The 19,068-nt window shown below is 33.2% G+C and overlaps 1 protein-coding gene across 1 annotated transcript in view; it reads left to right on the top strand.

Annotated features, from left to right (window-relative positions):
- The window catches only part of LOC134727840 (uncharacterized), a 36,354-nt gene extending 20,400 nt beyond the window's left edge, over positions 1-15,954 (top strand). The window contains exons 4-5 of the mRNA XM_063592232.1: positions 6,642-6,714; positions 15,851-15,954. Of these exons, the coding sequence (XP_063448302.1) occupies positions 6,642-6,714; positions 15,851-15,954 (177 nt within the window). The remainder of the gene's footprint in view (positions 1-6,641; positions 6,715-15,850) is intronic.
- Positions 15,955-19,068: the final 3,114 nt, after the last annotated feature.

Genomic DNA, 19,068 nt, shown 5'->3' on the forward strand with positions numbered 1-19,068 from the left:
GACGAATTCATAGACTGTATATATAAAGAATGTCTCGAAAGGATTTCCCTGAATAATGTCATCTTCGATATCTACGGAGGGCTTAGATAGTCACTTTTAAGCTTTAAGTGTCAAAATTTCAGAACAAAGGGCACAGGGCAATGGTAAGAACCCCATATTTCTCAATCTGCCTGATATATAGCAGAGAGTTAGTTAAAAGGTAGATACAAACGTGACTAAAAGGAATGTTGGTACACTTCCTGTCTTCCATGTCTGCCCAAAGTGCCAGTTGGATAGAGCGAAAACATACCTGAGACCACTTAAATGACGGTGAGACCCCCTGTTCTTTAAATGTCCATAAAATTCGACGACTTCATAATCTCTGTATATATAAAGATTTTATCGAAAGGATTTACCTGAATAATGTCATCTACGATATATACGGAGGGCTTAGATTGTCACTTTTCAGCAAAAAAATGTCAACATTTAAGTACAAAGGGCACAGGACAAGGGTGAGAGCCCCATATTTCTCAATCTGCCTGCCATTAAGGAGACAGTTAGTTAATGGGTAGATACAAACGTGACTAAAAGGAATATGGGCACACTTCCAGTCTTCTATGTAAACGGAGGGCCCAAAGTGCCAGTTGGATATTCAAAATATAGTTCGAAAACTAACCTTAGACCGCTTGAATGACAGTGAGATCCCCTTGTTCTTCAAAATTTGACGACTTCATAGACTCTGTATATAAAGATTGTATAGAAATGAATCCCTGACGAATGTCATCTTCGATATCTACGGAGGGCTTAGATTGTCACTTTCCAGTTAAAAAAAATAAAAATTGTAGGACAATGGTGAGACCTCAAAATTTCTCAATATGCCTAATATTAAACAAATAGTTAGTTAATAGGTAGATACAAACGTGACTTAAAAAATTGTGGTAACGCTTCCTGTCTTCTATGCTTACGGAGCGCCCAAACAGCCAGTTGGATATTTCAAAATATAGAGCGAAAACCTACCTGAGATCGCTTAATGACGGTGAGACCCCCTTATTCTTTAAATGTCAATAAAAATTCGACGACTTCATAGACTCTGTATATATAAAGATTGTATCGAAATGATTTCCCTGAATAATGTCATCTCCGATATCTACGGAGGGCTTAGATTGTAACTTTTCAGTTAAAAAATGTTAAATGTCAGGACAAAGGGCACATGGCAATGGTGAGAGCCCCCATATTTCTCAATCTGCCTGACATTAAACAGACAGTTAGTTAATAGGTAGATACAAACTTGACTAAAAGTAATGTAGGTACACTTTCTGTCTTCTAAGCTTGAGGAGGGCCCAAAATGGCAGTTGGATATTCAAAATATAGAGCGAAAACCAACCTGAGACCGCTTAAATGACGGTGAGACACCCTGTTGTTTAAATGTCTATAAAATTCGACGACTTAGGGCTTAGATTTCGCTTCGTAAACATAGTAGACAGGAAGTGTACCCATATTCATTAACTAAATGTCTGCATAATATTAGAAAAATTGAGAGATCAGGGGCTCTCACCATTGCTCTGTGCCCTTGTCCTAAAATTTTGACAATTTTTAACTGAAAAGTGACAATCTGTGCCCTCCGTAGATATCGAAGATGACATTATTCTGGATAATCCTTCTTATACAACCATTATATATTCAGAGTCTATGATTTAGTTTAATTTTTTGGACATTGGAAGAACAGGGGGGTCTCACCCTCATTTAAGCGGTCTCATGTAGGTTTTCACTATATATTTTGAATATCCAACTGTCTCTTTGGGCGCTCCAAAAACATGGAAGACAGGAAGTGTACCCAAATTCCTTTCAGTCACGTTTGTATCTACCTATTAACTATATGTCTGCAGAATATTAAAAAGATTAAGAGATCAGGGGGCTCTCACCAGTGCCTTGTGCTCTTTGTCCTAAAATTTTGACAATTTTTAGCTTAAAAGTTGCAATCTATGCCCTCCAAAGATAAAGAAGATGACGTTATTCTAAGAAATCCATCAAATACAACCTTGATATATACAGAGTTTTTTTTTTAATTGAATTTTATGGACATTGAAATACTAGGGGGGTCTCACCCTCATTTAAGCGGTCTCAGGTAGGTTTTCACTATATATTTTGAATATGCAACTGGCTCTTTGGGCGATTCTTTAGCATGGAAGACAGGTAGTTTACCCACATTCCTTTTAGTCACGTGTGTATCTACATATTATCTTAATGTCTCCAAAATATAAGAAAGATTGAGAGATCAGGGGGCTCTCACTATGCTATGTGCCCTTTGTCCTAACATTTTGACAATATTAGCTGAAAAGTTACAATCTATGCCCTCCGTAGATATCGAAGATGACATTATTCTAGAAAATCCTTCTATTACAACCTTCATATATACAGAGTCTATGATTTAGTTGAATTTCATGGACATTGAAAGACCAGGGGGTCTTACCCTCATTTAAGCGGTCTCAGGTGGGTTTTCACTATATATTTTGAATATCAAACTGGCTCTTTTGGCGCTCCGTAAACATGGAAGACAGGAAGTGTACTTGAATTCCTTAAAGTCACGTTTGTATTTACCTATTAACTCAATGTCTGCATAATATAAGAAAGATTGAGTGATGAAGGGGCTCTCACCATTGCCCTGTGCCCTCTGTCCTAAAATGTTGACAATGTTTAGCTGAAAAGTGACAATCTATGCCCTCCGTAGATATCGAAGATGACATTATTCTGGAAAATCCTTCTAATACAACCTTTATATATAGAGAGTTTATTATTTACTTGAATTTGATGGACATTCATAGACCAGGGGGGTCTCATCCTCATTTAAGCGGTCTCAAGTTGGTTTTCACTATATATTTTGAATATCCAACTAGCTCTTTGGGCGCTCCGTAAACATGAAAGACAGGAAGTGTACTTGAATTCCGTTTAGTCACGTTTTTATTTCCCTATTTAAAAAATGTCAACATAATATTAGAAATATCAAGAGATCAGGGGGCTCTCACAATTGCCCTGTGCTCTTTGTTCTAAAATTTTGACAATTATTTTGAGCTGAAAAGTGACAATCTATGTCCTCCGTAAATATCGAAGATGACATTATTCTGGAAAATCCTCCTTACACAACCTTTATATATACAGAATCAACTATTTTTTGTTGAATTTTATGGACATTGAAAGACCGGGGGGTCTCACCCTCATTTAAGCGGTCTCGGGTAGGTTTTGACTATATATTTTGAATATCTAACTGGCTCTTAAGGTGCTCCTAAAACTTGGAAGACAGGAATTGTACTCAAATTCCTTTTAGTCACTTTTGTACTTACCTATTAAATGAATGTAAGAAAGGTTGAACGATCAGGGGGCTCTCACAATTGCCCTGTGACCTTTGTCCTAAAATGTTAACAATTTTTAGCTGAAAAATGACAATCTATGCCCTCTGTAGTTATCGAAGATGACATTATTCAGGGATATCCTTCTAATACAACCTTTATATATACCTAGTCTATGATGTACTTGAATTTTATGGACATTGAAAGACAAGGGGTTCTTACCCTCATTTAAGCGGTCTCAGGTAGGTTTTCACTATTATGAATATCAAACTGGCTCTTTGGGCGCTCCATAAACATAGAAGACAGGAAGTGTACCCAAATTCGTTTAGTCTCGTTTTTATTTACCTATTAAATAAATATCTGCATAATATTAGAAAGAATGAGAGTTCAGGGGCTCTCACCATTGCCCTGTGCTCTTTGTCCTAAAATTTTGATTAAAATTTTAGCTGAAAAGTGACAATCTATGCCCTCCGTAGATATCGAAGATGACATTATTCTGGGGCATCCTTCTAATACAACCTTTATATATACAGAGTATATGATTTAATTGAATTTGATGGACATTGAAAGAACAGGGGGGTCCATCCTTATTTAAATGGTCTCAGATTGGTTTTCACTATATATTTTGAATATCTTACAGACTCTTTGGGCGCTCCGTAAACATGAAAGACAGGAAGTGTACCCCTATTCCTTTTTGTCACATTTGTATCTACCTATTAGAAAGATTGAGAGATAAGGAGGCTCTCACCATTGCCCTGTGCTATTTGTCCTAAAATTTTGACAATTATTAGCTGAAAAGTGACAATCTATGCCCTCCTTAGATATCGAAGATGACATTATTCTGGAAAGTCCTTCTTATACAACCTTTATATACAGAGTCTATGATTTAGTTAGATTATATGGACATTGAAAGACCAGGGGGTCTCACCCTCATTTAAACACTCTCAGGTTGGGTTTCTTTTTACATTTTAAATATCCAACTGGCTCTTTGGGCGCTCCATAAACATAAAAGTCAGGACGTATAACTAAATTTCCTTTAGTCACGTTTGTATCTAAATATTAAATAAATGTCTGCATAATATTACAAAAATTGAGAGATCAGGGGCTCTCACCATTGTGAGAGGAAAACTGTCCAGTCATTAGCAACGTCAACGGAATATATATATTCAAATGATAGTTGAATTGTTTATCATACTCTTTGAAACAAGCTGTAACAAATGAGCGATGCAAACAAATTTCAGGTAAACATAGTATCATTTCCATTGCGTTTTAACAAAATGTAGAGTAAACTTTTGTCATTTATTTTTCTGAATCAAATCTCTTGTACAAAATGCTTTTTGGCAACCATCTGCATTTGTTTTTATACGCTTTACAATGCATTTTTCTGACAAATTAAATTTGTGTGCGTTGGGTTTACTTTTAAAGCGAGGTCAATAAGTCATATTTTATAGAACGGTCGACATTTGCAGAAAACTCAAGTATCAAATGCTTCCAAACTTTAGGAAAGCATTGCGAACTAAAACAAATGCAATGCATACAACATTTCTAATCAAATGAGTATATGTTGACAACATGTGTAAATTTGTTTTCCATGAATTCAGGTCTGTGCTTTAAATTTGCAGTTTATAATATTCCATTTAAATTTACGAGGCTGCCTTTCTAGCTTGATAAGTACGTTTTTTTTTATTTTTTTTTATACACATATTTGAATGCAACATCACTTGTAATGTTTTTTTCAATATTCCAAAAGCTTAAACTTCTTTTCTAATGAAGTTTTATCTCTTGTTCCATTGCTTACTGACATATTGTTCTTAAAGCACCTTTCAAATAATTTTATTTGATTCCCCAACTATGTGTGAATAAACCTGTATTGAATATATTAAAGTTCGGTATCATGAAATTTCAGCAATTTGCTCATTGTTTTATATTTCTATCCCATTTATATAACATCTTTTAACTGAGCCAGGAACAATTTGACCAAATCTTATTGTTTGTGCAACAATATAACGATTGTCAAGGTCGTATGAAGCGTCTTTTATGTGAAGTAAAAATTCATCCCTTCGTACATTTTACGAATGCCATTACGAGTTGGGTGACAGTTACGGTATAACCGATATGTTCCCTCTGTCTTAACTGCAATACCCTTCCCTTTTCACAAATGTGGCCTACTGAATTAGACTTTTTACTGGATTTGTAATAACATAAGCAACACGACGGGTCCCACATGTGGAGCAGTATCTGCTTTTTATTCCGGAGCACCTGATATGACCCCCAGTTTTTGGTGGGGTTCGTATTGCTTAGTCTTTAATTTTCCATGTTATGTCTATGGAACTCTTGTTTGTCTGTTTGTCTTTTTATTATTGGCCATGGCGTTGTCAGTTTATTTTCGATCTTTGAGTCTGACTGTCTTTCTGGTATCTTTCATCCTTCTTTTATGGTAATTTGTACAATTGATTTTCCAAAATTAACAAAGTTAACTGAGCTGGGTTTTTTTTCTCTGATACCATTAACTACCAACTTATCGTTTGAATCGACACCTTTCAGAGACATACTGCAGTTTTTTTTCTGTATTCTGTAAAGATCCAACTCTGTTTATATCAATTTGACTACTTCATGTACTTGTGTTTGTTACAATTTAAACATACTTAATCACGTTTTATCTTTGGTATGAAAATTTATGGATAATTGTTTGCTTACCCTTGCCTTGCAGTGAGTTGACTTCAGGATTATTTAGTATTTCAAAACAGGACACATAAAGAAAGTCAATACACAAATACTGTGATAAAGGTCATTATCCTTTATTTAAACACATCAACAAAAATTGGCACCGGAAATATCAAAAACAAGGAGTTTAAACTAGTTTGCTGCTGCTCAAAAACTCACTTCCATCTGCAAAGTGACAACACTCTTTTGTATTTACCGAAAGAAACAACTGTATCACGAATAGTCCACTGTTGTTCAAATCTTGTATCTTATTGAATAAAACAAGCCAGGATAACAGAAATGAGGCAACTCAAAACGGAAAGAAAGTCTCAGGTTGAAGGATATGATACACATTAAAATATTCTCAGATCAAACTACTTTTCTGTATTTTTTAAAGATCTATGACTGATATTTCTTGTCTCTCGTGTGTATTTAGGAAAACGTGAAGAATCTTACTTACTAAACTTAGTATTTTTGATGAGATTTGAATCTTTGTATCAATAATGATCATGTATTCATTTCGAAATGAAATTTACAGTAAACATCATAATCAAAGAGAACTTTTCGTTAAGTTCCGCTTGCTTTGTAATTGAATCAAATAGCTTTCTGTTTCAGGATGAAAAGAAACTCAACGATCAAATTCAAATAAGCAACAAGCAAGTGAAAGTGACTCCTGAAATAGATGTTGGTAAGTAGAACATATTTTTCCTCGCCAATATATTTATATACATACCAACAAATAACCAACGAATATATTTAGGTGTGTATTGATAAATATAAAGAATTACTCAAGTTGGAAATGAAATTGTAGGATTTAGTAAAAGTATGAGTCACCGGACTTTTTTTCACGCTACAGGATGTGCAAAATTGTCAGAATTTGTATAGATTATGTATGGAAGATCAAATTATGTGTGATAAAAGAAAACTGCATTTTAGAATTTTAAGATAAAATGTGAGAATATTGCTCTGATAGTATGCGTTCACATATGAGACAGAAAGGGGGTTCACCGAACTTGTTTTTTTTTACTACAAAGGTAAATTCAAAACACTCTTTATTATAAAAATACGTTCTCTGAGTTATCTCCCCTTATTTAACAACGCTGATTTTTTTCAAACACAGATATGGTGTACTTGGACTATTATAACCGTTATTATGATAAAACATGTTTTCTATATTAACATCAAAAGTCTTACACATAGATTTCATAGTACTCTCAAAACTTGCACATTTCATCAAAGATCTAGACCAGCGTTATCTGCTACTTCAAAAACCAAGTAGAAGGAAGACACCCGAGCCCCCAGTAACATAAGTGTAATATTTTTGGAAACAAATCCTCCTCTTCAGGAATGAAAACTCTGAAATTTGTCATTATTTAAATGTGATGCAGGATGAACAAAATAAAATATCAGGATGTAGTTACTTAATATTTTTTTTTATGACACGATTTTGTATTAACTAAGTTTTCAATGTGTATTTGCAACTTGTAGAAAATTGTAAGGAACGATATCACACTAAAATATGGACTAAGACTTTTTTTTAATAAAACCATCAACTTCTTATTCAGGATGTATTTGGATTCAAAGAATGTATATTTTCTATCATTTCGCAAATTTGCACTAAACATTCAAATATATATGTTTGAAAAAGTAGAACTTATATAGCTATATGGAAAGTAATATTATTGAAAAAAATGTTTTAAATGTGTCAACTATCCCATTAATATAAGTACTGGTAAAGACTATATGCAAAGGTCGTACTATGAAACGCCATATATCTTCAACGCTGAAAACGAAAGGACGTAAAAGAACCAAAGCCTGAATAAACATTTATTTCACATACCTCAGAGAAATTAAAAATTTTATTTTTAGCAGAAATATAACTTTTTTTGTAGTCAAGACGGATAACTTAATGTTAATTATTGTATAAAGTGCATTTTCAGTAGTTTATTTTTATGCAATATACCCAATTATTAATCTAGTGATAGTAAATTACTACAAAACTTTCAATAACAACTACTTTAAAGAGTCAAATTCATGTTCACTGTTTTGATTCAAATTTTAATATTTCTTGTATAACATACTAAAAAGTATATCCAATGTATAGAAAGTCTTAAATAAACAATTGTCAATGCATGGGCTCGATAATATATATCAACATTTAGTGCATGTTTAAGTCTAGACGCCATCTAATTAACCATCGCAGTGACCAGCAAAAAATGTCGACAGTCATTTAACTCTATATAAACATACATAAACATATAAATAAATAGAAAGTGTACGACGAAGCCTGTACTAGCTGAAATAAACAAGTATTGCGATTTACATCTATTTCATGACATGACAAATCTTCATATATAGTTGTCAAACTGAAAGCAAAAAAAAACAGAGCTCTTTTGTTTTGCGGTTCATAAGCTTTAGTCACGGAGGGCTTACTGCAATTAAACGTCAATGTAATAAACACTTTAATCACGTAAGAAGATTAATTGTGGTTTATAACCTAAAAACAAAGCAAAACATGACAACAACCATATATTACAAAAACAGACTTTGATCACCAAAACTTATTAGTAACTTGATGTCATGTAAATAGCGTATCACGGATGTATGGAAAATATGTATCAACCTTTTATTAAATGATACATGTATGGTGGTCTTTCCTTAAAATTGTTACAGACATAAAACTTGTAGAAAATGATACATGTATGTTGGTCTTTCCAAATAGTTGTAACAGATATAAACCTTCTTAAATATGGCACGTGCACTATAGATGCACTGTGAAATACCAAACCATGTTATTTGCAAGTTCTGTAAAACGTGTCAGTGCTACATAGGCCGGTGACCAAAGTCTGATTTATGAAATTTAATCGTCAAAAATGTTATACGGCTATATCATATATCATTGGATACGGAAATATGTGTACTTTGGGATTCTTCTGGTCATCAAAAGAAAATATTGTGCAGTTTTTCAGAAATCATGATCAAAGGTCACATGTCGTTTTCAAGGAAAAACAACATTGAATATCTAATTCCAATTCAAATACCCTTTCTACTGTAGAATGCTTAAAAACTTGAATTCATTTTCTTCTTTAATGAATTTGCCACTAAAAAGTGGAAACCCATCATTAAATGAGATATCCGGACACACGTATGCGACTTTACAAAAAGGGGAGTAGTTTTAAAATTTAAATGATTTGTTTATTTCAAGTAATAAGGACAAAGTCTGTCAAAACTTAACAAAATTTATAGAAAATTATGAACCAATATGTATTTATTAATATAACCATCTAAAACACCTCAATGAAAGTGAAAACTTAAGTTTTTGCTATGTATGTTGAATTCGGTACATGCAAAACAGACAACAGAAATTATTTCAAAACATACTTATATTGTCTGTATACCAGCTTTGATTATTTGTATTATCTTCAATTTTTCACTTATTCTTACAACATTTGTATAAACTTCAAGATTATAAAAAACCGTTTTTTTTCTAAAGTGAACATTGATTGGTTAAATATTTCTCAGTGTGTTTGAATTTGTTTGTTAGCCTTTTGGTCATGAATGTTTGTCTCTAATATTTAATTAACTGTGCATTTGTATTCAGATATCGCAGATCAAATTTATTCGTTCATTGTGTAATCATACGTTTTTTGATTGAGTTAAGTCTGCCAATTGATATTTTATCGTATGTTTTTCTATGTTGTGATGTTATGCTATTGTTTCAGAAAAAGGGAGAAGGTTTGGGCCCATTAAAACGTTTAATCCCGCTGCAAATGTTTGCACCTGTCCTAAGTCAGGAATCTGATGTACAGTAGTTGTCGTTTGTTTATGTAATATATACGTGTTTCTCGATTCTCGTTTTGTTTATATAGATTAGACCGCTGGTTTTCCCGTTTGAATGGTTTTACACTAGTAATTTTGGGCCATTTATAGCTTGTTGTTCGGTGTGAGCCAAGGCTCCGTGTTGAAGGCCGTACTTTAACCTATAATGGTTTAATTTTTAAATTGTTATTTGGATGGAGAGTTGTCTCATTTGCACTCACACCACATCTTCCTATATCTATTATAACTGAATTTTTATAATTTTTATAATTTTTATAATGTCATGACGATTTCTATTAAATTATTTTGTATAAATCATTTTAAGATAAACTAACAACTTTGAAAATATAGGTTTTATGATAAAACAACATTTTATTCGTTTGAAAATGGAGAAATTTTCGGTTATTCAATCCCAAACTGACAAGTGACGCAAGATATTTTTTTTCTATGCAGGATAATATAACATATCACTAATTATACGTAACTTAAATCAGTAATTTAGACGTCAAATGACTTTTGTAATGTGGAAACATTATTACGATGTTCTGACCCTTGGCTGGAATAATGTATGTTCGTAAGTGGAAGGTTTAGCAAATCTCCAATGTCAGTATTGGTCCATAGTGTTTAAAGAACACGACAAAATTCTTAAGCCACGAATTCTATAACTAGAGGCTCTAAAGAGCCTGTGTCGCTCACCTTGGTCTATGTGCATATTAAACAAAGGACACAGATGGATTCATAGTCTTTGTGCATATAAAATAAAGGACACAGATGGATTCATGACAAAAGTGTGTTTTTGGGATGGTGATGTGTTTGTAGATCTGACTTTACTGAACATTCTTACAATTTTCTCTATCTAAAATAAACTTGGCCCTTTAGATACAGAGGAAAATATTTTGTAAAAATTTACCAAAATTTACCAAATTAGTGAAAATTGTTAAAAATTGACTATAATGGGCAATAACTCCTTAAGGGCTCAACTGACCATTTTGATCATGTTGACTTATATTTAGATCTTACTTTGCTGAACATTATTGCTGTTTACAGTTTATCTCTATCTATAATAGTATTCAAGATAATAACCAAAAAACGGCAAAATTTCTTTTTAAATTACCAATAGGAGGAGGGGGGGGGGGGGGGGGGGCTAGCAACCCAACACTCAGTTGTCAAATTCATCTGAAAATTTCAGGGCAGACATTGACTTCATAAACAATTCAACATCATGTCAGATTTGCTCTAAATGCTTTGGTTTCAGAGTTATAAGCCAAAATCTACATTTTACTGTTATGTTCTATTTTTAGCCATGGCGGTCATCTTGGTTGGTTGGCCAGGTCACCGCACACATCTTTTAAACAAGTGACCCTAATAATGATTGTAACTAAGTTTGGTTAAATTTGACCCAAAAGTTTCAGAGGAGAAGATGTTTGTAAAAGATTACAAAACTTTACGAAAAATTGTAAAAAATTACTATGAAGGGCAATTACTCCTAAAGGGGTCAATTGACCATTTTGGTCATTCGACTTATTTGTTAATCTTACTTTGCTGAACATAATTGCTGTTAACAGTTTATCTCTATCTATAATAATATTCAAGATAATAACCAGTGATGGAAAAGCTCACTTGGCCCTTTGGGCCAGGTGAGCTAATAACATTGCGAATATGAATGTTAAACTTCGGACGTTTAACGTGTTGTGCAAAACAGGGGTTATGAAATGTTTGTGAACTACATATAGCGAGCTTTTATCCAACATCATTGGACATTAATTTCAAAACATTTCGTCATTGCAAAATACAATTTGTCAATATCAATTTATAAATGGGGGACATAAAATAACTGAAACATCAGAGCATTTCTAGGACAAATATCAAAAGAACCCTGTATTGAAAAAATACCGTCTTGTCCTGCTGCTTTCAACTCAAAATATCTTTAAATAAAAGTCAAGAAAAAACCCATCCCTGTTAGACAGAATACACTAGCCATGATCACATAACTGTAGTCTGTGGAATATTTCCGATTGTCGTGGTAGTTGTGCCATACACAATGATACAGTCTGGTCTGTATAATTGATTTAATATCTAAGCTAGGGCTAGCATTTTTATCCCACTGCTGATGGTTCTTTCTTCTGTTATGTTCTTTGAATTTAAAACGTCATGGCCAAAAAAGGAAAACACCCACGGACAAACAATAGTTCATAGAGCACAACCTTTGATAGCCGTGTCTTTGATTTCTTGACTTAATTAAGTCGGCTGCTATTTTATCTGTATGTCTAAAAGAAACATAAGGGGCAAAGTAGTTTACCGATTTTTATGCTTTTAAACAAACGCTAGGGAAACTCCAAAAAAGAGTTCAGTTCGGTTGTCTTATCAACATGTAACCCGTGCCATGCGAATCAAAAGTATCACTATGTTACAAACAGAAATGGAACACAAATTAATTGGAAATTTTCTGATCTGATCCTAAACATGTACATGTATAGTCACTAAAAATCTTAAACTACAAAAGATGTTGCTATTGAGTTGTGTCACGACTAAGTTTAAAGATAACATTATTCGCGATACGGTGCTATAAAAAAATATTTTGTGTCTATTTCAGTCGCCAGTACTTATTCATAATTTTAAGAGTACATGTCACCAAAATATTTCCACGTACGACACTCGGGTGTAACCATTGAAACAGATTGAGCTTAACCGTCCGTGGGCACACAAGATGACACATATAGTTTTAGTGTGTTTTGTGTTGATCTTTGGTCTATGTAGAGTTTTGTAGAAATTTGTTTGCCATTCACGTCGTTCTTCGACTTTTATCATGCGGTTTTAATGTTAACGGGATGTTGTTTTTCTCATTCTGAATATATGTATATCTGTATTTGTCCTGGTCTTTTAATGTTTTATCGTCTATAAGATAAGATAATATATATATTAACCAGAAAACATCTTACATCAGCTGGCCATAGAACACCTTGTGTTACTAACACATGTTATATGGCCTTTTCTGGCATTTTAACAAATCGGCCCTTCGTTGTGATACAGATGCAACAGCTTCTTGATGTTTTACCTATACAATCACGATTTGTAGTGTAATCGATTTGTTCTGTTGTGTTGTCTTATTTTCTGATGACTTAGACACCGGTGAAGGGACGGTGATAAGAATTTTAGTACTAGTATCTGCACAGTTAGTGAATTGGCGACAAAACTGATTGCTGTTGACTGCATTTGTTACATATTATACCATGTTCAAAAAAAGTTTCGAAAAATTGTTTGTGTTGTTTTGAAACTTGTATACAATGGCCTTACTTTATGTTATGTGTTTATTACACATGCACCATTTGGGATGCATTGCTTTAGAATCAATTATCGTGTTATTGGTTATGTATAGGCACCTACTTCAGTTTGACAGCAGTTGTTCCTTGCATGTATGTTATAAATGTAAACACATGAATAGAGAGTAAGTGTAGAATGCACACATTAAGCGATACAGTATTTTTGTTTAATAAAATGATTTATACTATATAGTCAAAATGAACCAGAATGGCTCTATGAATAAAGCAAACATCCGACAAAATATGATCATAGAAACATTTAAATTTAATATAACAACACAAAAAATGCAAAAAGTCTGAGCGAGATTCGAACACTACCTTGACAACAATATTTCATTCGTAGTTCTATGCTCTACTGATTGAGCCACCGGTCTACTTGACCATAATATTTTTAATAAGGAGCTATATCGGTACAATTTAGAGATATTACAATTTTGTCATTAAAAAATTTTTTTTTTTTATATAACATGTATAATGAGGACACTCTAAACCAATTTCATTTTTGACGGAAAATGTAGTATGAATTGCAACAGTCACGAAAAACATTTTTTTTTTTTATATGTCCTTCTAGGGAGATTCCTTGTTTTTCCCACCCAAAACACCCTAAATTCCGTATATTGGACTTCCATCCTTTTTCAGAATTAAACAAAATAAATTAAAAAACATAGAAATAAACTAAAATGAAATAAAACATACAAGACTTACAAAGTCTAGAGGCTCCTGACTTGGGACAGTCGCAACAATACGACTAAGTAAAACATGTTTCGGCTGTTGTGTGCTCTATCTGTCTATGGTCTGGTTATTTTCTCTTTGACATATTCCCCAATTCGATTCTCAGTTTTACTTTGATCTTAACAACAGGCCAAACGTACCATACCCTCTTATTAAAATTTCCTTTTTTTTTATTCAAGGTAAACTTTCGGGCGTTTCTTGCTATATTGAATACCCATTGGTAGCCTTCGACTGTTGTCTGCTCTATGGTCGGGTTGTTGTCGCTTTGACACATTCCCCATTTCCTTTCTCAATTTTATTTTAACAAGGATTCTACAGATCCAAAGTCCTTAAGATTTATTTGATACTAAACTGACCCAAATATTTTAGTTATTTGCAAGCTTATAACTTTGCAAAGTTTTTTTTGTTTGTTTAAATAGATATAATCTTAGATGCATGATTTTGTAATTTATCGGTCGTCCCACTGTCTATATCACTCTGTTCAGCTCTTAATATTATTCCGTATTATGTCTCTGTGACGTCAAATACGTTGACCCGGCCTTAATAACTTTGACCCGAACATATCAGCGGCGTCATAATGTTTGAACCGACGTTAATAACTTTGACCCGAACTTATCAAGTCATCTTTTGTGTGCTGGTGAAACAAAGAAAACACTTCTTAAACACACAAATATAGCCCGATAAATTGATTATCAGATTATCTGCATATTGATATTGTAAAATATCAGCTGCTTGACATAATATGAAGGCTTTTTGATCTCGTTCGCTACGCTCACTCGACAAAAAGCTTCATATTATGTCTCGCAGCTGATATTTTACGATATCAACATGCAGATAACCAGATAATCGGTACATATTAGTTGTAAGTGGCCTTGAATTAGCTGTCAATAACTGTCAGTACTCTCATATCAGTACTTAGTGTCTTTTTGTTGTTGGGATTTACAAGAACCCGGTCACATCCTCTCTGTGTTGTTGATAGATGTTTATCCATCTGATGATTTAAGCCTTTGGTAACTGATTATTATAGTTCATTCTTGTGATTTACTGTTACACCAGGTTCCCGCTTAAGGGAGGATTGGGACCCCGCTAACATGTTAAATCCCCACACATTTTGTATGCATGTTATTGTCCCAAGTCGGATGCCTGTAATTCAATTGTTGATGTGTTACATATTTGTTTTTCGTCCATTTATTGTACACAGAATAGGCCGTTAGTTTTTTCGTTTGAATTGTTTTACAATTGTCATATCGGGGCCCTTTATAGCTGATTATGTGGTATGGGCTTTGCTTATTGTTGAATGTCGGAAGATGACTAATAGTTGTTAATTTCTGTGTCATTTGGTCTCTTGTTTAGACTTGTCTCTATACAAAAAAAATGTGGCATGAGTGTCAATGAGACAACTCTCCGTCCATGTCACAATTTATAAAAATAAACCATTATAGGTAAAAGTACGGGCTTCAACACTGAACAACAAGTAACAAAGAGCCCCCCAAAATAATAGTGTAAAACCATTCAAACGGAAAAAACCAACGGTATTATCTATATGAAAACGAGAAACGATAAATACTTATGAAACACATCAGCAAATGCAACTTCTAAACATCAGATTTCTGACTTAGAACACATGCAAACAAATGCAGCGAGAGTAAACGTTTTAATAGGTACCAATTATTCAACTTTTTCTGAAACAATAGTGTAGCATCAAAACATCGAAAGACAAAAATAAAATATCAATTGAAAAAGCTTAACTGAATCAAAAGACAAATTAACACGATTGAGTATACACTTAACGAATAAAGATGTATGATACAATGTAAATACAAAATCAATAAAAACATGCATGTTCTTTCTGACATCGCCAATATTGGAGGTTCTATATTTCCTTCACTATAGTTCGTTTTGTAGAATTGTGATTGATATGTAACATTATAAATTAATCTTACTTTTTTGCAGAAAATGTCAGTGATGACAGTTATGTTGAACAACAGAAAATATTTAGAGAAGTAATAGTAAAAGAAAGTCCCAGAAAAACTTTGAATGTACAAAATAACTTGTAAGTTTTGTCAATAACGGGAAAATATTTACTTTATCATGAACAGGTTAATCAAACAAAGTATAACCCTACGTGAAGATCAAATATCATTGACCCAGCTCACCTATAATAAAACTCAAACGTACACTATTCATGACACGTACATGACGTATTAAACAGAGGAAGTTAATATACAATCATAACGTTATTTAAATAGAACGCCAGTATAAAAAAAATAGTGTACATTCAACATTAGCTTGCGAAACATCGTAGTTAACATGTGATTTCTCTGACCATATTATTAAAGGGGATTTTATATCTTTCATTATCCAGATGTAATAAACTTTCTGAAAAGGACCTTTACATCGACCTACAGTGGAGATAACTTCTAACCTCTCATTAAATCTGTCAGGAGAACTGTTCTAGAACAGTACGTAGAACTGTCAGCCTGACACCTTTTAGTCAGTTCTAGGTGAGAACTGTTCTAGCTAGAACTGATTTGGACAGTTCTACCTAGAACTGATCCTGACAGTTCTACCCTAGAACAGTTTTAGACAGTTTTAGCTAGAACTTACCAAATATTTGGTCAGTTCTACTTCTAGAACAGTTCTACGGTTAGAATTGATTTCTAATTATACGGCTAGAATTGTTTTTTATAAATTCTACGGCCAGAATTGATTTATAAATTCTACGGCTAAAATTGATTTATAAATTCTACGGCTAAAATTGATTTATAAATTCTACGGCTAGAGTTGATTTATAATTTTTAAGAACTCTTTGCCTTAATATAAAGGCTTGGGTAAGAAAGCGATTTAAATTATCACTGGGGTAAAGCTGATGACCGTAACTGCATTCACGGTCATCCCAAGATGTCGGATGAAAAATTAGGTCAGTTTTTTTATTGTCTGTTAAGGTGTTTCTACATCATTTTCTTTACAAAGCATACTTTGATACGATGAAAATATATAAAAGATTCACACGGAAGTCACAAATCTCTACCGAGGAACGTGTAGAAAACGGGAATTTGGATTTGAAAAATACGCGAAGATGACCGTAAATCGTAATAGAGATGACCGTAACAGGATTAGCAATTCATAACAAGACCGTAATTGGTTAAAAGATGACCGTAAATTGTTAAGGATGACCGTAATTTATAAAGAATGACTAAATTTAAAAGGATGACCGTCAATTGAAAGAAATATCCATATTTGTATGCATTGTTTTTTGTTGAGTTTGTCGCAATAGAGGAACGGTTAGTTCTTTTTAACTATTTGGTTTGTAGTTGGATGCTACATATGACGAACCATGTATTTGAAGCACGTCTTATTTTTGTCTACCTTCAGGATAATGTTGTCTTCAAAAATTAAACCTTTGTTAAGCCAATTTAGTCTTACTCAAATGATAGATGAACCTACTCATTTTACTGAATCGTCGTCATCATTGTTAGACCTTTTTATAACAAATGATGCTCATATAATAAATTACTGTGGAGTCGGGCCACCTTTACTAGACCAAATACGTTCTCACTGTCCTGTAATTAGTCTTTTGAACTTTCCAAAATGTCGTCAAAAAACTTTTTAAGCGGAAAATTTGGCTATATGATCGAGGAGACTATGACAGATATCGTAACATTTTATCTGAAAGAAATTGGGATTCCGTAATTAACTTAAATAACGTTGAATAATTTACAACCGAAATAACAAAAACTATCATAGAAGCTGCTGAAAAATGTATTCCAAATAAAATAATAACGGTTCGCAAAAATGAACCTCCATGGCTAACAAGTCAAATGTTGTTAAAAAAAAAGATAAGGAAAAAAAATAGAATCCACAGAAAGGCTAAAAAATATGATAACCCATCAGAGTGGTCAAAATTTAAGAAAATACGAAATGAAGTTACTAGTTTAATAAGAAAATCGAAGGATGATTATAACAACAAGATTACTAATTAAGATGGTTTAAAAATTATCTTACAAATAGAGTCCAGCGGGTGGTTATTAACGGTTCAAGTTCCGAATGGTTACCTGTAAATGCAGTAAATTTTTAATAGACCGAATGATGTTAAACACTATAGACCTATTTCCTTGTTGAGTGTAATATCAATGTGTATGGAACGATGTGTATATAAACATGTTTACAATCACTTTATGCGCCATGATATTTTAACGAAAAATCAGTCGGGCTTTACACGGGGGGATTCAGCAGTTAATCAATTAATTGACATTTCGAATGATTTTGGAAGGCTTTAGATAGCGGTAAAGAAATAAGGGTAGTATTCTGTGATATAAGTAAAGCGTTTCATCGAGTCTGGCATAAGGGACTGCTATTTAAACTTCGACAAGCGGCCATACCGGGTTCTTTACTAAGATGGTTTAAAAATTATCTTACAAATAGAGTCCAGCGGGTGGTTATTAACGGTTCAAGTTCCGAATGGTTACCTGTAAATGCAGGCGTCCCACAAGGGTCTTTTCTAGACCCTCTCCTTTTTTTTATACATTGTATTTATACACGATATTGTAGAAGACATTCAAGCTCAAATTAAGCTATTCGCAGGTGACACTTCATTATATATTATGGTTGACAATCCAATAGAAACAGCTAAAATTGTAAATGACAATCTAGATAAGATTTATAGTTGGTAAAACAAATGGCTTGTTAATTTTAATGCCCAGAAAACTGAAAGTATGATAATTTCAAAAAAAAAAATAGACCCTTTCATCCTCCATTAAATATGAACACCAAAGAGCTATAAACAGTAAGTATAAAAAAAACATCTAGGTGTCTTTTTTTCTAACAACGGATCCTGGAACGACCATATTGAATATATAGTTTCTAAATCTTATAAAAGAATAAATATAATGAGAAAAATGAAAAATGTTCTTGATAGATTTTGACTTGAAAAAATTTACATATCATTTGTTTGCCCAATTCTTGAATATGCCGATATCGTTTGGGACTCTCAAAATCAGAATTGGATTGCTAAACTTGAAAGTATTCAGCTTGACGCAGTGCGTATCGTCACGGGGGGTACTAAACTTACCAGTATAAACAATTTATATTTTGAAACTCGATGGGAAAAAATATCTGAAAGACGACGCAATCACAGAATAAAAGACTTATTGCCTGATTCAGTAGGCAGT

Source organism: Mytilus trossulus, chromosome 8, assembly GCF_036588685.1.
Source record: "Mytilus trossulus isolate FHL-02 chromosome 8, PNRI_Mtr1.1.1.hap1, whole genome shotgun sequence".
In the NCBI taxonomy this organism is placed as follows: Eukaryota; Metazoa; Mollusca; class Bivalvia; order Mytilida; family Mytilidae; genus Mytilus; species Mytilus trossulus.